The sequence below is a fragment of the Gallus gallus genome, chromosome 11 (genome assembly GCF_016699485.2).
Source record: "Gallus gallus isolate bGalGal1 chromosome 11, bGalGal1.mat.broiler.GRCg7b, whole genome shotgun sequence".
Taxonomy (NCBI): domain Eukaryota; kingdom Metazoa; phylum Chordata; class Aves; order Galliformes; family Phasianidae; genus Gallus; species Gallus gallus.
In genome coordinates, this window is record NC_052542.1 from 2,873,687 (window position 1) to 2,899,532 (window position 25,846).

Below are 25,846 nucleotides of genomic sequence, written 5' to 3' on the forward strand. Positions count from 1 at the left end.
TAGTGACCTGTTTATTGCTAAATCAAGAACTGATTGTGTAGTCAGTCCACAGAAATGCTTTAGAAAATGAGAATGTTGAGCATGAAGACACCTTTTTTTCTCTCAGTGGCAAAGGCAGTTAACAGCATTTGCTCACCTTGCACTTCTGTCCTCATGAATGCTCCCTGGTTATGAGACTGCTTGTGAGTATGCATGTTTGAGCAGACCAGGGAGTTGATATATGTTAGAAATAACCCTTGTTCTCATGGTTATTTTTACTCAGATCAGCTCCTTGGTATGTTTCATCATGCAGCCCCACAAGTAGTTGTACAAACCATGGTACTAAACCCCAGAAGAGGGGCAGGGAACTCATTAGCAAGACTTAGCTACAGAAAACACAGAATGTCAAGATAGAGTCCCTTTCTTCAAACTGTTGAAAAGTAACTTTTCATTTTCACTTGTCTTTTTCAGAATAAAAATGTGCCTTACTGTTATTATGGAATACACTAAGAGAGCAGCAAATATTTCAAGAGTGGTCAGTCATAAATGTAATTGAAGAAGTGATATCAAGATGGTCAGTCAGGTCAATCAGTAGTAAAAGAAGCAGAATGGGACATTGCTTTCCTGCTTTTCTTACAGATACATACAGGTTGTTTTCTTGGCATAATTACAAATAGACAGTATACATTTTCAGGTGCAGTTCTGCAGGTTCTTTCTTTTCAGACACCATCAAAATTATATCCAGTTCATTCTCGAATTTAATCATGTACTTAATTATCATCACACATAACAGTTCATTGGTTTGAAAGGCAGGGGGCATAAGAACAAATCATTGCTAGTGAGAAATTTTCTCTACTTGGAAATTTGCCAGTCCAACTTAAAATAGGAAGTAGATTACAATCTGGTTTATGTCTGTAAGATTTTTCTTAGATACTGCTTATCTTTAAGTGTTCTCATGAAAAAAAATAAAAATCTCTGTTTGATCCATCCCCTTGATTTTCAGCACCAGCAGAGGAATGGAACTTAAATGACGTGGAAGTTAAATCTAGCAATGGACTATTATAGACTGTTTCATTTCCTCTGTAGACAGATTCAGACTATAAGGCAGTAATTATACATCTTCTAAAATAACTTCATTATTTAAGTGTCCAGAGTAGGATCAAAAAATATATAATAAGGCTAAGTTACATTGTATACCATGTATACACTTTTACTAAGGACATTTTTATACACCTTTACTAAGGACAAAGAATAGTGACCAACATGCAGTTTTATTGGTTGTAAATGGTATGTATATGTGTATATACATATGTATATATATATACATGAATGTATATATTGACCATCAATATAAAAAAAAGAGACAATAGCTTATTTGTTTCAGAACACACAGTTCTGATGGATAAACTCTTACAATGCCCAGTTTAGAAGGTGCAAAACTTAGGGAACAACACTTTGTAGAGAAGACTACTGAACCATTTTCTTCCATGGTTACATCTGCAGTCTACAGTTTTGTGAAATCAGATCCTTTGGTTTCACAGACGTTGGCAGAATTTCCTAGCACTTCCTACATGGCTAGAGTATCCCAATCTACCAGCCTAAAATATCAAGAAATTTGAAGTACACAGCAAATAATGACAACAGAAATATTCTTTAATGTAGCTCAGATAATGCTTTACAATTGGTTAAATGATTCTGGATTTATAAGAAATTATCTCAAAACATTATGAAGTCAACTAAAAGCATGAGGTTTATGTCACCCAAAAGCAATTTTGCAATTTGGATGAGGGAGAGTTAACAACCTGAAGCTACACTCAGAGTGCACTCAGGATGCATTGGAGCTCACAGAGTTTTCTTAGGGGTTCTGAGTGTCTTCTATAGAATTGTAAAATCTTACAAATTTTGTCTCCCAGTTTTTGAGTATCTCTTTAGGCAACTGTTTTGGTCTCTTGAAAATACATGTGTCTCAATGTAATAAAAACCCATCTTTTTCTTAGTGGTTTCACTGCCTTGCCAGTGAATGTAACTGAACATACCAAACATATTTGCATGCTGACAGGTGCAGTAGCTGTTCTCCCCTTGGGGCAGGGTTGGTAGATCTTCAGTTGTAAGTAAAAACATGTCTGTTGCACTGAGTAATTGCTGCTGGGAAGGTCTTGCTTCAACCGTAGTTTTTAGCCAGGCTAGCAGTGAAGCTGGCTCTTCCCTTTTTACTTGTTTCTGAGGAAAATTGAAGGAATTAACTGAAAAATCTTCTGTCCATTTCCTAACCAGCATGAACAGAATGATTAGGGCTTTTGAGAGTTTAAAGTTTCAGGTTACCAGATGAATTATTAAATAGGTACTTGAAATACAACTTCCCTTTTTCATTGTCACAGTCACTAGTTTTTACGTGTGGTGCATGTGTGCATAAAATGAAGAGAAAATAACTTGGTTCTGTTCTCAGGTTTGCTTCAGGAGCTGGATTAATGATCGGGCCCAAGTCTGGGCTGGCTCATGACATCTCTAGACCTGTGTATGTGCAAGTGTCTCTGTCAAGAGGATATCTGAGAGCTGAGCAAGGACACTTTGCTTTGACTGAAATGGTTCACACCCATACTTCACACTACTCTTGCTGCTCTTTGGGAATGCTACAGACATTCATGCAGCAGTTGCTTTTCTGCCATACTTTTCCTGTGTTTTACAGCCTACCATGTTAAGTAGCACTTAAATCTGTGATATTCTCTTCAGAGTGTCGGATTCTAAATTGCAGCACTGCAAGGACTGCTTCATAAGCAACTATGCTGAACCTCTACAAAGAGCATAGGGGCAGGAGACGTGTCAAGATTAGCTTTGTTAGTCAGAACTGCAAAGCCACTCTCAGATAACCTCCTAAACTGTGGTTTATAACAAGGTGTTCTGAAACTACAGTAGATCAGTGTTTGATCCATAAGCATATGAACCTCTATGTGGCAGAAATGAAGTGTATAGCTGGGAACAATTTTTCATCAGCATCCTAAGCTCATGCACCCCTCTGACTACTTAGTTGCCTTCTGATAATTCTAACTTCAGGTCTCTCAGTTCTGATGTGTATAGGAAAGAAGCATACCTGAAATATTCTGATTAGAAAATAACATGACTGCTGCATGCTCACATTAAAATATGGCTCCCAATAAATTTAATAGCAGTTTTAAAGACGGTAACAGAAAGATTTGTGTGATCAGAACTCATAAGTTATACTATTTTAATCTCCATTTAGGAGGGAAAAATAGACAGATAACTGTTCTTTTGAGAGTGCTGACTTTCATTCTCTTATTGTCATGTTAATGTAGTATTATAGTAATACCAGTATTAGTAGGATATCTAAGGCAAATAAAAATCCCAAATAAAAATACTCATTACTTTTCATGATTGATTTTTCTTCCTAAGCAAATAATGATACTTAACATATTGCAACATAACTAGTAAGTAAATAATTTTGTTGGTTTTTCTCTCTAAAGGACAAGATCCTTATTCTTTCAGCTATATGTAGGGTTCCATGCAGGGCAATACAGAACGGAATGTGAACCCAGAGCCCTGTTGTCCAATACTTTTGTTTTATTGCTATTCAGTGAAAAAACCTAGTGTTAAAACTTGAGTAATGTTAATGTGTATCTATTATCACAAAAGAAGTAAACATCATGGCTTTGCGAGTTTCAGAACCCTGAATTTCTGTGTAAACCTGAAGTCCTTAAAGCAGAACACCAGGTTTACATATGCAAACACAAACAATGGCAACAATTAATAGGCTCTTATGATTGATTTTGTAATAGTAAACAATGTCAGCAATTAAAAGGCCCTAATAATTAATTTTATGATAATGTTTTACATGATTCATATATAGTCTTTGCTGTGCTGAATACCTTTTGTACATGATTGTGCTGTATAACATGTAAGACTTTTATATCAGATACTAATTGAGATTTCTGTCTTTCTGAATGGACTACTTATTTTGTTATGGCTGAAGCCTTCCTTTGTAGTACAGGCAACATACATAGATTTAGCATCTTGACTGTAAACACACTTTGATCTTTCCCTTCCTTTCAGTCTTTGATGGATGAAGATTCATTCAGTAGTCCTTCTCATGCACTAAAATTTACTCTTTTGAAATAAGAGACTTATTTATAGGGTCTACTAAGGATATCCTTCAGATAAACTCAGAGATCATGCATGTTCTTCTATTCAGTATTCTTAAGGATTTTTTTAACAACAGCTTTGGTAGAATCACAGGAAGTTATTTTTTCCAATTTGTATTTGGGTGTAAGTTCTAGTTTGGAGAACAAGCCTTTCTGACAATATTAGATCAATCTTTTGATGAAAGTGGCAGCTTTTTATAAAAAGGGAAAACCAAGACTTTTCTTGCTTGCTGTCATCAAAGATCCCTGAATCACTACGAAGGAAGAATGTCAATCCAGGTGTTGCTGTCAAATTCCAGTACGATAATTACATTTCCTATCAAATTCTTCCCCTGTAATTTCAGTCACACAAGGTGTGCTCTGTGCTTTCTATTGTAAGATGTCTGTTACTGGTTCTCTTCCTTCATGCAGCTGACTTACATTTCAGGGGTGACAGTACTTCAGTGTAGCAGATCTTGCATACGCCTTGTGATTGCTTTCTGAAACTTCTGTGTCTGGACTGTAGAAATGGAAAGCAATGGAAAGGTGAGCTCATACGGTTACGAAGAAACAGTAGCACAGTAGTAGAGGCTAGTAAGATATCATCTCATGTGATAGTATTCAATATTCTGTAGTATGAAAGTATTCTGTATTCCAAATATGACAAAGTATCAGAAATCAGTGGAGGGCAATGCAAACCTAATGAGGAACAGCTAATACCTGGACACCTTAACTTACAAGAGACTAACTATCAAAACCTAAAAATCAGTTCCAACAAGTTCTGACTAGTGAACTCTCTGACTACATAGTTGAACATAATAAAGGAAATCTGGACATCTCAGTCCTCACTTCCACTACCCAAGGACTTGCCTGCTGATGTATCACACAGCATCAACTGTGTTATATGGTTGCTATGATCCACAGTTCTTAAACAAAGCAAAGATCATGGAATATGCTAGGTAAAATCCTAGTATCTGCTTTGCCACAAATCCCTTTGGTCCACTCTAATGATCAGCATTTGCTCTCCTATGAAGGTCTAGTATGAGTTCAGGCTTTGCCTCTGGATTGTGGAACTATTCTCTCCCTTACCAAACAAACTATGTAGCTACTTCCTCATAATATGATGTTGATGAGAAAAGCTGCAGCCCTGGACAGCATTATGGGAAAGAAATATTTTCAGTGTCCCTGAATTCTAGCATTATAAATTAACACCATCATTAAGGCTGTATATGTCCTTTCCTTCTTGTTCCCACTTCTTTCATATGCTTGCTTCACTAAGGAAATGCTCTTAATAGCTGAGTATGTTACATCTGAGAATTTTCCAATTAGCACATTCCAGACAAACCTGACATGTCTGATATGTGTTTGTAACTCATGTGGTACTGTTAATGTACCATTAATCAGTCATCTAGTCACAGCAGATTGGCAGCATCAGTTATTTGTACAGAAACAGAATATTGTGATTGCTTTAGTAGTTGAACCAAATCAGTGGAGGGTTGTAGGTTAGCTCACGTTGCTACTTCCCAATGAGTACAACTTTTATGAATAAAAAAGATTTTGTTATCCTAAGCAGGAATCTTAGTTGCAGGAGATTTTATTTCAGTTGTTGGTTTTTAATAAGGATTTTTCATTCTCAGAAGTAATTCTCTGTTGAGCTGGAGATAGCTGAAGAATGAATCTCCAGTCTTCTCAATATTTTAGCAAGGTACCTATTTTCAAGCATTTCTCTGGGCTCTTATTCTCTTAAGCCATATAGTGAGAAATTTCCTCTTGTATAGATCCAGCTGAGCATAGCATTCAATTATTTAAGCATATGAATGTACTTTCCTGTGTAAATAAAAAACTTCCTGAGCCTTGATAAAATAATTTCACAGTGCAGATTTAGCCTTCATTACACAGCTATACTGATGTAAGAGCCACAGTTTTTGAGTTTTTCTTCCTTTTTATACTGAATTTTCATCTTTGAATTTCCTGGCTTTGTTTGTTTTTTTTAAACAAAGTGATATTCCTTTCTGAAGCAGAATTGGGATGACAGAATTTTTCAGTGTGATCAAACATTTGTTGAGAGTTTAACTAAGGAGAAAAGGTAAAATGCAAGATAAACTGATAACAGACTGTAGTTTCAGCTTTGTGAAGGAACATACAGACTAGGCTAGGGGGTGTTTTGGAAAGCAGTTTACATTACAGTCAGTTAAATTGCACAGTAGGCTGAGAATAAATAACTCCTTACTTTTTACATCACAGACTTAATATGGAAGAATCTCAGTAGAAGATCAGGACCAAATAAATAAATGTAATTCCAAGAAAGCCTATTTATGTGTATACACAACTGCTCTGTTAGTGTTCAGAATACTAATCATTAACAGGAAGGCCACAAGGGCAAGTTAAAAGGACCAAATATCACACTTGATTACACTAATCTTATTTTTCTCAAAAAGAAATACAGATGAGAACTTCACATTGCAAATCTCCCTGTTCTGTACTCACCAGTGTTGTCCAGAAAATGTGAAATCAACTGGAAGCTTTTTCCTGTACAGCTTGGTTAAAACCTAGAGATTAGCTGAGATGAGAAATATTCAAGCTTGAAGAGAACTGTTATCAATGCAGGGAGTAGCAGTGCCTTCTTAACAAATGACCTTGTCTTTGATTACCATGTCACCAACTATCTGGATACCCAGAGGGCTTGTTCCCCTACCACCAGTACAGGAAATAGCTCTGTACCTGGGCCAGTGAAGGGAAGAGGTAAAGGAATCTTACTGTCCTTAGTAAGAGAAGAGGGAAATAAGACAGGAGGAAAAGTAAAGATAAGATTTTAGATGCAGTTTTGCTTTACAAAGCTCAAAGGTAAACTGGGTTGTCCCTGTAGAAGTAGCCTGGAATATATGCAGTATTTTAATGTAGGTAGCTGAGAAGTCAGAAACTATGCTTATAACTTCATTCTATTCAGGATGTTGTTCAACACTTTGTTGTTCACCATAATACAGGTCAAATACACTTTCACTTCAAAAAAAAAAAAAAAAAAAAAAAAAAAAACACCATATTACCAATTAACTCCTAATAGCATGAAATTAAGTGTAGGCAACTGGGGCTAATCATTCCTAGTAAACATGCTGGGTTTTGATCTTCAGGACACACCTTAAACCTCCTTCTTTTCACCTAGTGTCTGCTAAAGACTCAAAAGGTAGTCTAGCTAGATTTGTGATTCTGGTGTCTCTAATTCCTTGCTTTTCTATTAAAAACAGGTTAACATTTACAAGGATTTACATAGAGCGTTATTTTTTCAGTAAGCAATTGCTGTATTTGCTACAGTGTCTTAAAGTTACAAATTGTAGGGGATTCCATTTGTGGATGGAATAGGAACCTCTAGAAGTTTCTCATTAGAATGCACGAGATCTTTGAAATCTTGCATCTATAATTTCTACGTGAAACTTGAAGAATGAACACATAAGGTCCAATACAAATATTGCTGTAAGAAACTTCCCCGTATGTAGTGCACGTGGGACAAATAAGGCACCCTGTGGCTATTGCTTCTTCTTTTCTTTTGATTGTATCTATTTCTTTTAAGTTGTTACCAAAATGAAAATGTTTCAGAGAAAGATTAACTCCTGTGGTACAGAACTCAGTGATATTGGCTTATCTTTTTATTTTCTTTCTTCATCCTTGGTCGTAAGCCACTGTGTAGTTAAGAGCATCCTGCCAAAGCACTGTGCAAGACGTGAGCAGAAATATGCTGTAACTGCTGCACGTGAGGATACGACCTTTGGTAACTTCTGTGGTGAACCGCTAGAGGCTGCTAAGCAAACGTAGCCTGTAGTCTCACCCCAGGAGGAGGCTGGGTGAGATTAGGGGTGCAGCTGACACACACAAAAACAAAACAAACAAACAAACAAACATAAAAAACAGTACTAGAGTAGTTGTTTGAAAGACGACGCATTCTTACTGGTAGAGACAGCGAGGAGTTGGTGGAATAGAAACAAGAAGAGTAGAGACTTCCTTTTCTGGCTTCTGGGTCATTTCCTTTGCTGGTTATAAGCTCAAAAATTGAAGACAAGATCTTGCTGACTAATGCTATTTCTGTTACAGATAGAGGCCACTCAGCTCAATTAGATGGCTTGGTGAGGTGGAGAAGTATGCAGAGAAACAAAAACCCCTGCAAAAGTCAGGGGTTTTCATCTGTATCCATCCTTTTGAATAACTGCTTGAAAAGGTGTGTATATTGAAATACATATAGTATATTAAAAAATAAATGCACACTGAAGGAAGGTTTCCTAGGGATTCTCCTTGGTTCTCCTGTCCTCCCATTTCTGTCATCCAGCAGAGTTTCTTGTTAAGCTCAGATGAGAAAGAGAATTGTTCTTCTGTTCACTGGAACTGCTTTCTCTTCAGTGAATATATCAATTGAATATTTTATTTTGATGTTAATGTCATATAAGGAATAACTGTAAATATGAATCCTTGAACTTAAAGAACTTGATTGAAGAACTTTCATGCTTATAAAACATTTTACACAATGTAGATGTCATGAGTTACCAGAATGGCCTATGCAATAGGAGTGAATTGCATTTACCAGAATCTAGTTACAGATTCAAAGGAAGAAGAGCAAAGAAAGTATCAGAGGCAAGTGTGGGTTCTTAAGTGGCCTCCCAAAATGCTAGTCATCCGAATCCTGAAATCTTAAATTTAGTATTGTGGAACTGAAACGGCAGTGAAGTCAGAAGCTGACTGGTAAGCCAGTGCTGATTCATCTGTGGTGTTAAATGTTGCATCAGTTAAGCAAAAACAGTTGAGAAAGAAGCTGTTTCCTGGGGATTAACGGGTGATGGGGAAGGCTTAATAGCCCGAATCTGCTTTTGTTTTCAGAAGGTGGGATGAGGAAGAAAAGAATCTGGCGGCATAGTATTTATTCATGAGTAAAGCTGGCTGATAGCATCAGGATTTCCTAAAATCAATACTCCAGATTGGATTCTTTTCTCAAAAAATTGGAATCACCACATAGCAGATTAAAATTGTACTGAAAGCAACAGTTTAAAGGGTTTGTCTATACACACTGCTAGAAATAAATCTGTTTGGAAGTACCTAGGGAGCACACACAAAATGCTTGTGTGTCTGATGTTGAAAAGACCTGTCCTTCATACCAGCAAGCTTTTGTGAGACTGTGGGAATCAAACACTGACAGCTCTGTCCAAGATCAGTTTCTCTGTCTCATACTTTGGTTCTTATAGGAAGTTTAAAGACGGTGCTCTTCTGTTCTGTTTCTCTAGCCATTTCATCTGTCTGTTAGTTTTCACTCTAAAAGGTTTGAAAACATAAAATTCCATAAGTAATTTGAAAGACTATCCAGAGGTTAAAATGGTTGCTGTGGATATTTAAAATAACACTGCTGTGTAACTATGAAAGCATGACCAATTCACTAACAGAGCTAGTTGCTTACTGCTTTATCTCACTGCACTGCTTTGTCTCCTTTTGTACGTGTCTATGAAGTAAATGTTATATCTGTAGACCAGTAAGGAGGCATGGTCTATACTGAACTGATGAGAATGTGTACCTTAATATTCTGGGTATAAAATCTTAGTCTGTTCCTTGTCACATCTCAAACTAACATACTTGTTTTGAAGGACCCTGTTAGGGCACAATTCCATGATCAGTCTTCTTGGTAGCAGTATTTCCAAATGCAACTCTTCTAAACTTGACCCAATTTGACCCTCAAAAAAGACGTAGGATGTGAAACTGCAACTTAACCTAGCTAAAGGATAGTTCTGGGGGCAAAGGCCATAATAAACAGTTTTATATTCCTGGTTACAAACACACACATGCAAAAATACATATACATACATATATATATATATATATATGCATATTTTGGGGGGAGGAGTTTGGTACAGAAAGTAACGAGGGGGATGTTGCACTGTGGCTTTGGACAATTTTACAGCTTGATCCCTCTCTTGACTGTGCCCCTCTTTGTATTTAGGCTCTGGCAGTAACCCTGTAGAACAAAGTCATGTCAGTGACTAAAAGAGGTTTTACTGGTGATTTAACAAGTTGTACTGGCTCAGCCTGGGTCTGACCACAACCACAGCATGTATAAAGAGATGAGAAATATGAAGCTAGGAAAGAAAACAGTGGGAAAACAAGAAGGACCTCCCAGTTCTGGTGGCAAGCTGTCAAACCAGCTTAGCTGTAATATTTAGCTTCAAGAAAAGTTTTGCTTGGAAAGACAAATGTCAAACTAAAGATTTCCTAAACAGAGTTAAAGTTCAGAATTCAGTTCAAACTTGCAGATAATCATGTGAGCCTGTTTTTATACCATCAAACTATTAAAGCTTCAGAGTTAGGTGTGACTTCTCCTTTAATGTTTGTTTCCTTCAGTAATATCATGCAGTGAAGCAATACTTAAAAGATGCAAATACCCTCAGCCAAGTTTGCAGTAATCTTACCACGTACACTAAGTGGCAGAGCAATGTATCAGTTTAAGAAACTGCTAAGATAGTAATAAACCTTAGCTCAGCATTTTCTTGGCAGTGCTGCATATTTAATATGCTATCACTGATAACCCTTTTGTTTCTTGTCATATGGAGTATCCAGCAGAAAGGATCATGTGAATACTCCCTAGCAGTATATGGGCAAAATTATCCCAGATGTCATAAAACACCTTTGTTTGCTGTTGAAAGCTAGGCAGATGATGACTTTGAAAGAAATCGGATTGCATGTACCTGCCCTGGTCTGAAGACCACGATGGCTATACTTATTTCTTCAGAAGCTCTGACTAGCAAATGGGATGTGTTTTATGAGTGACAAAACTGTTCAAAATAATCTATAGCTGGTCTGGAAACTTCTTCCTTACTTTAAGTCTGAGCAGATCTTTGAAATGCCTTTGCCTGGCCAGACATTAGTACATACTTCTGTCATAACTAGCAACAATTCACACTGTGAAAAATGATTGGCTATAGATCATGTGAGGGCTGAATTAAGTCATGAATTGTGTTCACTTTCTAGAGCACAGCTTGACTACCCTGATTATTAGAAATCATTCAAGCAGAGAATGCCACATTATTCAGCTGTAAGGGTTAATGTACTAATGATAAAAGCTGAACTGAGCAAACAAATTGACATTTCAATTTACCATATGTGATAAAGTTTCTATTAACAAACACTAGCGATGATGATTGTTCCTATGGGCTGTAAGTTTTCCTCTTTCCTTTTTCGGAACTACGGCTCAAGACGAAAGGCTCAGTCTTTCTCTAGCAAGTTGAAATACTCCCTATTGAGACAGTCTGTACAGCAGAGCAACTGCAGTGGAAGTACATTTGTCCTCTTGGATTTAGTGTACTGTGTACTGTGGATTCACTGTATAAGAACATTTTCAAAGGTGACTTTCAAAGTTCTGGGTGGGCTATAAACAAAAATGCATGCTTACAAATGGGAAAAGAATATCCGCGGTCTCTTCAAGGTTTCTATGTATCACCTCAATGTTATGAAAAACTCATATCTGATTCCCACATGTCAATATTATATGTATATCAACATACGTATTTTATATTTAAAATTGGATATGTCTATTATCTTGTGGTTTTCTTTGTAGTGCATATGAAGTGTGAGACTTAGTACTGTTTAAACATGTCTCCTATATTTTTTAGATACAACTACTTATTTTGAAACACATCTTCAGAGTAAAAAAAGTAAATAAATGCAGAGAACATACAAATGTTGAATTCATCTTCCAAAGACATTAAGGAGAATTATTAGAATTAAGTTGTACAAAGCAAGAGAAATGGAAGGGTAAGGATGTGCAACTGTTGAGCATAGATTTCTTCCATTATGCTTTGTAAAACCAACAAAACTAAGAATATTTTCATATTGTTCGTCACTGAAGGCTGACCTTGCTAATCTGAATAGGGTATGGTTAGCTCAGTAGTCCAACAACAGAAGTAGGCTAGGTACAGCTTACTGTTACATTTTTGTATTTCATACAAATTAATATAAATTGATAATTAAATATGAGACCACAGGAGGTGTTCCATAATTAGGTATTGGTTCAGATGATAGCACCTACCATTTGATTGAAATGTGAGGCAGTAACTGCAGAGCACTGATGTAGCATATTATGCCTCCACCATCTTCCAGTGCATTTCTTTTAAGATGTTTCATGGTAAAACACAAATGCATCATGATATTATGTCCACTTAAAGGTCTCACCCACTGATTTCAACTTTTTAGAGCACAGCTCTGCCTAAGCCAATATATAGTTGTGCAGAGGGAAAAGACAGTTCCATTAGCATAATTCTGCTCCTTAGCAATGGGCAAAGGACATAATGTTTTCAATTCTTCAAAATGAAATTCAGTATTATGAATAAGCCTCATATCTGTGTTCATTGCACGTCTTACCATGGCAAAATAAAATGCATCTGGTACAGCAGGAGCAATACTCCTTATCCATTCTCAGATGGATCCAGTGTCCAATAACTGTCATATAGCCAATGTATTTAAAAATAATGCAATCCTTTGTTACTTTACATTTCAACAGAAATTCACCCTTGCACTATTGAAGACTGTGAAACGAATTTTTATGAGGCCTAATGGAGTCTTCTTTTCTGACAGCTTCTATTCAGTTTGCTTAGCAGGAAGCAGTAGATGGACCTCAACACATCAGAATAGCTATGTGCAGAATGCTGCCGTCACAACTGACATCAGTCACATCACTCAAGCTTCTTCTTGAGAAACAGGTTCAATGGTACGAAATACTAGGTCTTTTCTAGGAATGTGAAGTGCATCACATCTGGGATCTGTGCACACCCTGGGAAAAATTCAGTCATGATCCAGCTTTGGACTAAAACGTGCCACAGAATTCTTTTGTACTTTTCTAATTAATGAAACATATCTCCATCCCATTCCAAAGGAGATGGAGGCAAGCACCTCTTCCATTGTGACTCAAATACAATTTCAGGCTCTTTACTAGTAGGAGCAGATATCTTGAGCTCCCAAATCCTCACAGAGAATTCTTCTATTCACCCTGCTGTTGCATCAAGGATAGCAAAGTGAGGCACCTTGACTATGACTGTGGCAGTGCTGGGCATGTATGCATGTATGCACACATGGGGAGGAGAAATGAGAGAAAAAGGAAGGTAATGAAAATATATATACCCATCCTATATAGTACTATTTAGGTCAAAATCAACATACAAAAATAAATATTCATTTAATTCTAAAATTCATGCAATGCTGAAAATTCTGTAATGTAACTTAAACAGTTCTTGAATATTCCTTACTGTACTGATGTGATTTTTTTTTTTAAGGTGAAACATTGTGTTGAGTATGTAGCAATAGCTCAGTCTGAGAGGAAAACAAGGGCTACATCACCAGCAACTATTGCATAAGAATAGTAATATCAGAGTGATGCTTGTTAACATAAAGGTGCTGCTGGTAGGAAATGAGGAAAGGTTTCCTGAAGGGTCATTCTGAATGGAAGGAGTGTTTGTTTCCTAGGCAAACATTATGAGGGAAAAAAAAATAACAGGAACAATCCTACGTACTGCTGGTAGAAAAGTCATGTTCAAATCAAATATGTAAGTATTAAATGTATAATGGCACTGTAGCAGGTGTGAATTTCATTCCATTAAGACAGTGTTTCATAGAGTGCCATTTTCCTTCTTTGGAGAAGAGAGACAGGTTGTACTGTGTGTCCTAAACAGTGTATTAAATATGTATTCAATTTATACTTGTCATTTTATTTTCAGTATTATTGTGGGAAACTGTGGTATATACAGACTTGTAATCATTGTGTTGCCATACGCTGAGTTTATATTCTGAATTTTCAGGTGCTTGTGAGAAAGTGTAGAAAAAATATAAACCAAAGGAAAATTTTTAGGAAGCCAGAAAGGCTAAAAGGGGAGAGATCATGTGCCTGCCTTTCCCTCAGACTCTGAGAGAGCACAAAGGTAAGGAATGAAAAAGGATAACAAGCAAAGCTCCATGTGTATGAGCAGGTACTGTATGTAGTATGGGCATGATAGCGATGGGTTGACAGTTGCACTTGATCTTAGAAGTCTTTTTTAACCTCTGATTCTATGATTCTACGTCTTTGGTCAGCTTGCAATCTAAATGTAAACATGATATTATTGAAATAACATATTTTGCTCTGGGAAATAAATTAGATAATTGAACTTTCATATTTTTCCTTCTCTAGAATTCAAGGTTGATTTCATTGAAGTATTTGAAATTGAATTTAGTTAGCTTTGTGTGTCTTTTTTTTTTCTTTCTCTTTTAGCTCTATTAGATATAAATCCCCAAGCTTCATATATAAAGTACACCCTTAAAATTAACTGTTTGTCTCACTCAGGGATGCAGTTTTTAGGCTTTTATAAGTTTGAGAACACTTTCCCAAACATCCTTTGCTTCAGTATTCCTCATCCACTGCATAAACCAACATGCCCAAGGCCGAGAAATTGCCACTGTTGAGATGTGACAAGCTTCTAATCTAGCCTTGATTGTGCTGTGGAAAGAAATTAACAATGGAAAGTAAATCCGATATTAAATAACATCACATGAGAATGAATATTTGTTGCCAAGAATTAGAAACCTGTAGGCCTGACTTATGGAACTGTTACCTTAATTATCCCTTTTCCTGAAACAGATTTAACTTTTCTGTGGACTGTATAATCCTGCCTGCTTAATCTGTGTTACAAGTCTCTTAAGATTCTACTAAGAAAGGGATGTCTTCTATTCTACTTGAGAACAAAAAAAAAAAAAAAAAAGCACTTTTCTGCCTTATGCAGCATATTGACCATACAACAATGAAGAAATTGCTCCATGACTGTGTATACAGTGATTTGTAAATCCTTTCGAGCCCAGTCTTGAGAAACACTGCTAATCCCAGAGTATTGCTTCATATGACATCTTTGCAGGGCTGTAGACTACGTACCTCCACCCCCAATTGCCAGGGCTGTTTGCATACTGGGGCTTTGGTTTCTACTACAGATAAACTGTGCAAATAAATGAAACTGGTTGTTACTTTATATTCACTAGTCTTGTTCCAGTGTATGCATGTTCACAACCTCTTCTCTGCCTCTTCTCAGTAGTACATTGTGACTGTATGGGAGTAGAGAATGATGCTACTTTGAAGCAATTAAAATCCCAAGATGCACAGTATATCCATACTGCTTTTAGGCCTGTGGAACCAAATTGTAACTCGAAGTGTGGATCTTTTCCTATTACACTTGAGCCTCTGTCATGGTAATGTATACTGCAGGTTTAATCCTAATAATAGCAAGAGGATAATCATAGTAACTGTGTAATTTTTAATTTTCTGGTGTTGTCTATAAATATTTTCCAGTTTTATCAAATTATGAAGGAATTTTGCATGATAATGCTGTTGATTTTCTGTCATTTCTTTTATCTATTGTGATTTTGAAATACTTTTATGCTCATGAACTGGATGATAGTGATCATGTTCCCACAGAATACAATTGCTTTCATGTATTCTACCTTGCTGCTGTGCTAGTAACTACCGTATAAGTCATCATTACTATCCACCCAAGCATCTGCAGCTCCTGTCATCTGTAGCATGTTAACAGAACTCTAAGAAATATTAATCTGAAGCCCAGTCTTTTATATGAAATTATTATTTTTCTTTACTGTTACACAAACCCTACTGTTAGCCTATTTGCAGTATGCAGTGTCAATAAAATGAAAGATCGTTTTATATCCTCAGTCAGAGGGAAGTTTAAAGGAAGAATCTGAAACAACTGAAATGATTCATCAGTAAGGAGAGGTTTCTAATATGAATGTTCAGTGTGCTTAAGGCAACTTTAGGGAGCATAAGTTTCAGCAGAAAGTTTTGTGCTTTGATTTTTATAGTTTTGAATATGTATTTTAAAAATTATGTCTTTATGATGTAAGAAAACATCCTCAGCTTCATGTAAATACTAAGCATCAGTCAGAACTGACACATATTTTGATATAATTCAAATTGCAGGTGAACCAGAAAAAGGAGGATGTAAGTAAACTAGCAATACCACACTGCCACAAAGCACTGAGGGGAGGACGGTTGTTTACATATAATGAAACCTCATCCTGTCTGTTGGACCCTTCATCCTGTCAGTCTACCATTACTGTAATACAGAATACATATTAGAAGGATTTGAGAGGAACCCACCATTTGTTTTCTTCCAGTCACAAAACAGCCACCAGCAGAAGAGCTGGATTCAGACGATTGAAAGGGTAGGAAACATATTATCAATATTCTAAGTGTGAACTGATTTGAAAAAATACATCTCTCCGTAGACACTTCCTGAAAATCTTATGTGAACTATTTTATAAGAGCACACAGGTGCAATGGCTTTGCCAGCTAGCCAAGATCTTAAGATTCATGCTCTTTTTTTTTCTATTATCTCTGGTGTATAGGAGACTGCTCTTAAGGCTATTCTGTGCAGGAAGTGATAAGTATGTTCATAAAGGTGTGGCTTAGCTCCCTAGCAATTCCATGGTTACAGGACTGTAGTAAACTAGCCTTAAGTAAAACAAACAAGCTTTGTGGAAATCAAAAGCTGAGAATGCAAGCTATCTCTTTGATTAAAGCAGCTAATCTTTGATTGTAGGTGGTGAGCTCCACCTTATTTCCCTGCATCCAGCAGTTTCACAGGGGCTGGATGCATTATATCTTTCAATGCCTTCAATGCTAGTGCAAAGGAATGTTTTTAAAAGTCATTTTCTTCAAGATGCAAGAAAAAGAGGTTAAATTTATATGGTCCCAAAAATGTGATTAAAGGGAAAAGCCTTGTATCATTTACTAAAAATCTCATCCTATACAGAATGGCTCATCTGAAAGTGAGAGGTACAGAGCAGAACACAATACTAAACAGAATCTACATCTTTTGTCATGTTTGTCTTCCCAGGAATAAAGATGAATAGCATAAGCTTAGATATTACAGGTGAGTCAGGTTGCTAGTACTTTCATCTGCTGGCAAGAATTTAAAGATAGTATTGCCTTCAACAGAATTCTGCACCGCAAAAACATGCTTTTTCCTACTGTAGATACATCATCAGATGTGGATTCCTACCTACATAGAAAGTAATCCAAAGATCTGAGGAGACCAGATCTGATCTTCAGAGTCTTACAATTTATGTCTGTGAAAAGTAGGTGTAAAATGCTACCCAACATGACTCTGTTACAGTGATAGCCAGTCTGTCTGCCTTTAGTGACAGCTGCAGGTGTTTAGTAGTTACTGGCCACACAAATGTGTGTCTTAATGTCATAGAATCATAATATTCTAATACATTATTACCCGCTGTATTTTCCTATTCCCATGAGTCACTTCTTTTTGCCAGGATAAATATGTGTGGGACCAACCTCTGAATCAAATGAGGGAATGGATTCATCTTAAGGATGATATCCAGCTTTCTAAATCAGGATCAGTATTTCAAAGCTAATTCAGGGTGCACTCCCACAGATAGTAAGCTCTGAAAGATTGGGGAGTACAGATGGCAAAGGTGGGATTAGAGTGAATAACTGAGGCTGGATGAACAAGGTATGCCTGAAACTGGTATTTATGTCAAACATCTTTTATGACAAAACCTGCAGGTTTAGGGCACAGTTTGTCACATATTGTGGCAGGCCAGCCAGCTCTTATTTCTACTTCATTAGTACAGGTATGTTTTTTTTATAGTGCATATAAGGATTTAATCTATCTGGAAAAAAAAAAAAAAATAAGTGGAGAGGTGAGGCCAAAACTGGCCTGTAAACTGTGGACAAAGAGGTTGGCCTTGTCTATCTCCCCATTCACATAAAGCAAAACACTGGACAAAGAGAAGCAGCAGTTGAATGACGGTAAGTCCAAATTATGTCCCAGACATCTACTTTACACAGAGCATTATCAGTACGTTGACTCTACTCACTGCATAGCTACTCGCAAGTTGTGCCAGGCAATTTTCTCTTCTGTGTGCCCTAGGGCTCTTTCCCTTTTCCTTACCATCATACAATTATGTGTAAAAAAGACAAAATCTTAATGTATTGTAACTGTCACACTGCGCTTGAAATAGTTACTTGAGAAAACCAAAGAAAGACTGAACACAAGGTGATATTTCCTGTCAAACAAGGGTGTGCCACATTAACAGAGGGCAGTGGAAAGGAGGTGTGGTAGTATTGGCACTTATAAAACAGCTCTGTCAGAGCATTTTATCACAACTCCAACAAATTGGGAAGAGAAAGGGCAGAACTCATTTCACCTGCATGCCATGTGCTTACTTATTATCTATGTTTATAAAGCAATTGTGTGTTTATTAAGTGATAAAATGAACTGACTTGCATCAGATGACATCTTAAATTAAGAATTTCTACAGTGTGCTGAAGGGAAGAACATATTTAGTACTGTTGTTTACATATGTGTGCATGGTATGTATCTATATATTCTTGAATGCATTTACGTACTGCAATATGTATAATTGACAATGTTTCTTAGAAATTCACATCACTCTAACGTCAACTTGATATATTACTAAGGGCACTACTATCTTACTTCCATCATTTGTTTTTCATGGCACGTAGAATCTGTGATCAAGACAAAGGAACAATGGTATTTGCTTATCCATACTAAGAGGTTAAAATGAACAGATGGTTTGTAAAATAGAAGCAATGACATTTACTTGAGTGAGAATCTGATGACTGTATCTACATAAATATATAATACAATTCAGTATTAACTAGGGTCTTCCATGTAAGCAATTGCATCTAGAGATACTGTAGAAGAAAATGGGATACCTGCAAAAACTGTAGTTGTCTTACTAAGTTGTAAGTGATAGAGTAGAAGTAAAATGGCAAATTAATTCTGCCAGTCTGTTAATAACTAGTCAGGTAAGACTAAGACTGTGTACTTTCAATACAAGACAGACAAAACCAAAATACAAAAGTTGTGTAAGAGACTTGATTTTCTGAAAAATATTGTTCCATTCTTGAGAACGGATCCGATAGGATGCACAAGTTTGAAATCCCTGTGTCACTTCCTGAATACGTAATAATTGGTGATGGAGCTGATTGGAACAAAATAATCTTAATGAAGATGAAAGCTCAAGAAACCACTGTATGACAGGTGGCCTATGGTGTCTAGTTTGGATGTACATAGTTGTATTCATCAGTATATTATACAAAATTCATCAATGAATTATCCTTAAAGCCTAAGTGCTTCAACAGCTGTTTAAGTTTTGCTTAAGTTTGGCATTTATGTTTTGCTTCTGTTTATTCTTTGGCAAGAAACAGATGTGCATTATCATATCTTCATGTGGAATAAGTTTAATTAAACTATAATGAAGAAACAAATATCAGAGCAGCCGAGTTGAATGGGAATGAAACATTATAGGAACACACCCTCATTTTTATCAGTGTTTTAAGTCAGCTGAGGGCTTGTGGTACAATTAAATAAAAAGCCAAAGCTATACACATTACTATTCTCTGCCAAGATACTCTCATGAGGCTGGTATCAAGTTGTCAGTAAAGCCTGAGAAAGTGTAACTTGTATTAAGTCATCATTAGTTGTGCAATTTGGTCTGTTGTTTTTCACAGAGCCATTTGAACTTCCAGTATACAGTCTTTCATATGCACTTGCTGATGAATTCTTTCATCACTGCTATCTTGCAGAATTGATTATCAACTCTGAGTATGTGAGAGTAGTGTATGGCATGATCTTCTGATCATACATTTTGTATGTTGTCGAATTGTATTTTATGTTTGTGTGCAAGGTAATTGGAGTTGAAAATTCATGTTTCAGATAGCTTTGGCTGATTTCATGTTTCAGTGAATTTCTGAGAACTTTCTTTACCTACAGTGTGAAGGTGTATGTGTGAGGCATGTGATGGGTTGAGCAGGATCAATCCACTGAAGAAAGAAATATGAAAAATCTCTCGTGAAAAGTTAAAGGAATACTGCTTTTCCTGTCTTGCTTTTCTTGTAGCTGAAAGCCTCTGTGCTGGGTCTTTGAAAGTAAAGCATGCAGTGCCCCAAATAAAATGTCTAATGGAGACATCCGGTCACTTATTTCCTTTTAAGAGGAGCTAACCATCTGATCTTTTTGCAACAGAATATAAAGTTTATCCTGTTGAACTTTAAGCATATGAAGACATTTAAAATGTTATTGTTTATAAAGATGATAGGATTATTTTGATACATTGCATTTAAATAGTAGTGAATGAAAGTTAATATTTTGGCTTTTAGCTATCACAGTTTTAGCTATCAATATGTGCTTCTCTTCACTAAGTTGTGGTGGTGGTGTTGGTGGCAAGGAAGGTGGTGGTGGTTTTTTTGCATTATAGCTGAAGTGACAACTCACATAAAATCTTTTTTTTAACTGCTGTTTGCACTGTCACACTGACAGATATGTAAAGTGCTATATACATACTTTCAGTGGCCAAATAAAGAATGTATTATCAGTATGTGTCTTGATCTAAGACAAAATACTAATTTTCCTAATAAATAATATTTTCTGCTGAATTTTTCATTTTCATATTGTACCCGAGACTATCAAAATGTTACTGATTGCAATGAGAATTTATTTGAGCAGATTTTAGGGGCAATAAAACGTTACAGAAAGTGAATTTTCAGTCACAAGTAAGGCAGATTGAAAGGTTAAGGAAGTACTTGCCTATTCATCTCATTAGGTAACAGAAATCCTATCACATGGCTTGTCTTTAAACCCTACTGCAGTTTAAAGATCCTGTCTCAACTAGTTTCAGTGAATTATTTGAAAGATCAGATTGGCCAGTAGGAAAATGTTTTCCTTCAGCAACATAGTTGCAGTGCTGGAGCAGGTTATTCCTGGAGGTTTGGAATCATTGTCCTTGGAGGTTTTCAGGAGTCACCTAGGCAAAGCATTGATAGGTTCAATCTGGTGTTGGTGTAGTCCAGCTCTGACCACAGTGTTGGACAAGAGGACTTCCAGAAGTCCCTACCTGCTGACGTTTCAATGATTCTAATTCCAGAAAAATGATTAACGATTTATTTGAAGGGGAACATGATTTCCAATGAGACAAAAATCTAAATTTACTGTATAATTGTTCAAACTGGTAACCTTAGTGTAAGTCTGTAATAATATTAATGAAGGACAGTACCATGCATGTACATTTGTTCCATCCATAAATTTCATAGAAAAATAGAACTTTGACCTTCAACAGCCTGCAATCTGCAGAAACTCAACTAAACAACATACATCTGTTCATTGGAATTGAGTGGGAGCTGAGTATGAATACTTTTGTAGGATTAGGACACCGGGTTGATTGTCAGCCCATAAAGGAGAGAAGCTACGTAAAATAATAGGGAAAACAATTTCATTTTCATTTATGTAGCCTAGTCATCAGTTTTACCTTTTAGTTTGAGTCTAAAGAAATTAAATTCCAGCTGGTGCAGGACTGTAAGTGAATGCTTTCGGTATGGCTTGGTGAGACTAATATCTGCAGGGTACCAATCCATCAGAAACCACTTTTCTGGCGCAATTTTGCATATTACCAAGCTTTTATGATTATCCCAATGGGAATTATTTTGAGGCATCTACACTATATTTACAATCATTATAGACCTACCTGGCAGACCAAAAAATCAGATCTCTCAAAACATCTGGACAGCAATCAAAGCACACTGCTAAGCAGTTTTTTCCCATGCCCTTTCCCACTCATTTGCTGTTAAAGAAAGGATGCAAAAAAAAATTCTTAACATACAGGTTTATGTTTCAGGAGTTACAGCATGCTCCTCCTTCAGAAAACATTGCCTCAGTTGCTTATAATCTCATACAGCAGCTAAGAACAGAATGGCTCCTGAATGTCTTTTCATGTTTGCTTACAGATGACATTTCCCCTACCAATTCATTCTGGAGAGGCTGAGGCACACAGAAAAAAAATCTGTTACTATTATGCAAATAAACAAGGGTCCATACTTATTTAATTTAGCTTCTTTGTTTCTTGGAAACAGAGTGATTTTGGCTAGATGAGACCTTTGGAGGTCATTTTGTCCACAATCTCAGCATGACCAATTTTGAAGTTAGACCTGACTTCAAAGTTAGCTCACATTTCTCAAGGCATTTCAAGCTATTTTACAAGAGTCATTATCATTTACATCATTTACACTGATGAGTAAAGTAGAAAGGAAGGAAGGAAGACAAATAACTTTTTGATACACAAGTTTGGAACAGAGGACTGACTTTTAGCTAATCTGAAAGATAATCCAAGTTTTGTTGTAGATCTGAATGTGGCAAGGTTATCACTCCATATCTCATTTCTCAAGTTTCATTCTCTTTTTATTTGGCTATTTCAAAAAGAATTCTGTGGTCAGAACATTCAGTCAGTGGTGTTTTTAATAATATTGTATTAAAAGAGAGCCTTGTTTTTGTTTTGTCTTTTTTTCTATTTATGGAACTGAGGGAGGAGTATGTATAATAAGAATGAAATTGTCACTACAGATTTATCCTTTTCAAGCACAATGAATTAAATAAGTTTCTTCAAGTTTCTCATGTAATCAAAGACAGGTTTTTTTTTAGTTTTGTTTTCTTATAAAAAATAAATGAAAAAAAAATTACAATGCTGAACTTGGATAACAATGAATCTTCATCTTTAAAACTTTTATTCCTTGTATGGAGCCTACAAACAAGAACGTCTATAAACATAACTGCCAGGATAAAGCTAAAGGTGAGCCATAAACTCTTTATTTCAACAAGATCTCAGTTACAAATTAACTTTGTAATGCTCAGTGTACAGTGTTTATACCACATGGTGTTTCAGGAAGTAGATCCTGTTGCTGTTCTCTGGAGACATGCGATGTCATTCCTCTGCATTTTTTAAATCAATAATGTGGCAGAGTTATGGGTAGAGGGGAGTGGGAAGACGATTGCCAAACTTGAAAACTTGTCGAGGTCTTTGGCATTGATATGAATAGAGTTTCCTTAGCATGGTATGTTGCTCAAGTAAATTACATTAATTTTTTATTTAATTTTTTTTTTTTTTTTCATGTTAGATCATAGAAGAGAGGTGCAGAGGTACTGGCATTCTTTGTGCCAGTTCACAGATGTCTGTAAGCATATATGTCAAGCTAAGAATATATGAAGTGTATAGTCTTCCATACAAATCCAATAGCTATCATTTTGTATGAAGTAGATACATGTTAAGGCTTTGAAATGACACCCTTGTAAAGGTAGCTAAATTGTGCCAGACTTGTGGCTAAATGTGACACTTTTTTTTTTTTTTCTGTGAACAGCTAAAATTTGCGTTTTCATTCATGTGTACAGTTGCTACCTTCCCCCAGACACCTCTGTGGTATACATACATTTGGAATGGGAACAATAGGTTGGGATAAGAGGAACACTTGAAATGAACGTATTTTTATGGTTCTGATAAAGGGATAAGAATCATCCCACACACAATTAACAAGCTGTTAAGCTGCTTCATTCCCAGTATATCCAACCAGAAGGAGCATCAATGGGATCTTCTATACATGCACTGACAGAGGAAAATATTCACAGCTGTTATGTGAATTCATCAGTGCCAGAAAACACACTGCTGAATATATTCTTATTATGTAAGTATATGTATGTTACAGATTAAAGTTTTTACCTCCATGTATCTGGGAATTTTCCCCTTGTACAGCAAGAATATATCATCAGGACTGCTTTTCAGCTGCACATGAGCAACAGAGACAACAGCTGAGAGGCATTTAACAGCTACCTTGTAAAGTTCACAGAGCTGCACCTGTGTGCTCTGAAGTTCTTCGCGTGGTCTCCACCAGGTAAATACTTGTAAGTTTGAATTCTAAGATAGTATCCTTGAACTGTGTTTACTTTCACTGAAATAAATGTAAATAGTGATACTTTTAGCATGTGAATTGGTGTCTGCCAAACTGGGTCCATAACTTCATAAGACTTTAAAACAGCATAAAAAAACTGACCAGTTTTAAAACTAACATATTAAAAGAAGGAAAGAAGATGAGGTGTTAATATTTAATTAACATTGGATAAATCCATTGGATAGTCACAGTTAGATGTTCAGCTCTGCATTTTCCCTGCATTGGGTGTGACTTAGCAGCAGCACTGTTTTTTGGTCACCAAAAAGTATATTTCGACCCAACACTGATATTGAATTACAAACTAAAAATCTATTTAAACAATTAAATTAAAAATTTATAACTTGCAATATTTGTCCTCTAAAAATTATTAGAAACTTATTAGTGCTGGTAATAGAAAAAATAATAGCATAATCAGAGCATTTTAGAGGCTTTTTGGTTATTTCTGCTTTAAGATAAATTTGAGTTTGACAGAGTCTCTAAAAATGTTCACGGCCCCTAATATGAAGGGCGAACGAATGGTTGCACTGGATGATCCTGTGGGTCTTTTCCAACGTTAGCAATTCTATGATTCTAACATTACGGATTCTCCTACTGCTGCCACCCAGCAGAAATGCCTAGAGCAGCATTTCTATGGTAGCTAAACCAGATGGTGTTTTACCATCGCAGAGTCTCAGCTGTGAAACAGAAAAGAGCTATAGAGGAAAAACTGCCCATCTTGAACTGTAGTTAATGCCCATGAAATAGTCCTATAGTCATTTATCCAGCCATTTCCTATAGAAAGCACAGGACTTTCTTTTTGTGTATCATCCTAGATACACTTTCTCAAAACCAAAGGGATTCAGCTTTGAAATCTCATACAGGATAGGGCCTAAAATGCAGAGCCATTTCATTTCAGCCAGCAATATCCACTAAAGAAATCCTGTGCTAAATTACACTTTCTGTTACACATAAACTTTGGCACCAGTGGCTGAATTTGTACACAGCAACGTCCACAAATGCAATTAATTAGAAACAGGTGATGATTTTCGTTTTGAGGATTTCAAAGCTAAGACACACGTTGTGCTTTAGGAAGTACAAGTGCATACTTCCCAGGTTTGAAAATCAGAGGAGGAGGCGGCGGCGGCCCGGGGGGTGCGCTCGGCCCCCACTGAAGCCCCCAGGCGCGCTCGCCAGGATCGCGCAGAAACTGAAAGCAGGTAGAGGCACTTCCTGCAGGCAGCACCGTAGAAGGGAGTTTTCCTCTGATCTCCCTCAAAAACCAATCAGGCCAGATCAGCCAGGCGTTCATTCTCCCTCTGTCCCTCCTACACCTTTCCCAAAGACCCAATGGCATCGTCCCTCTGGGAGACTGACTAGAGTCACATGAGCTGCACCGAGGGCAGGTAACCCAGGAGAGGCGAAGGGGGTGGGTGGGAGAGAAGCTCAGGCTGGGATTCTGCCATGATGTCAGAGGAAAAGAAACTCTCAGCTTGCTAATTTCACCTCCCAATCGGCCCTGGGAAGAAGGAGATCACCGGGAACAGGTAGAGATGCGAGTTTTCTTCGTTTTCCCTTTTTCTGGTCTTCAAAGACCTAACTTCTGAACAGCTCTTTCTCTCCTCTTAATACCGTGACTCCTCATCTCTCCTTTCCCCTTTGATCACTTAGAGGTAGGGGGTGAACCTTTGTGGGGTTTTGTTCCTTTTTTTGTCCGTTTGCGTGTCTTTCTTTTACTTTTTTTTTCTCTTTTTTTGACCTCTGCTTTTGATTGTAGTTGTTTCCCCCTGTGGTCATGACGGCTTCGCACAGTGACTCTTTGGTGGTGTTGTTTGGGGCAACAGCTGGTGCATATGGGGCTAAACTGGGTTCGGATGAGAGGGAACTAATTCTCTTGGTGTGGCAAGTTGTGGATCTCCCCAGCAAGAAGGTATGGCTTCGACACCCGGCGACG

The 25,846-nt window shown here is 36.9% G+C and overlaps 1 protein-coding gene across 13 annotated transcripts in view; it reads left to right on the forward strand.

Moving 5' to 3' along the window:
* The first annotated feature begins 15,140 nt into the window (after positions 1–15,140).
* The window catches only part of ESRP2 (epithelial splicing regulatory protein 2), a 53,952-nt gene continuing 43,246 nt past the window's right edge, over positions 15,141–25,846 (forward strand). For 6 of the 13 annotated variants that reach the window (XM_015292352.4, NM_001030566.2, XM_015292354.4 and 3 more), the window contains exons 1-2: positions 25,324–25,439; positions 25,670–25,822. In XM_015292352.4, the coding sequence (XP_015147838.1) occupies positions 25,688–25,822 (135 nt within the window). In that variant the 5' untranslated portion in view covers positions 25,324–25,439; positions 25,670–25,687. Of the gene's footprint in view, positions 15,339–16,080; positions 23,860–25,323; positions 25,440–25,669; positions 25,823–25,846 lie in introns of those variants that run through there. The other 7 variants (XM_046899419.1, XM_040707049.2, XM_046899418.1 and 4 more) reach the window with 7 other exon arrangements.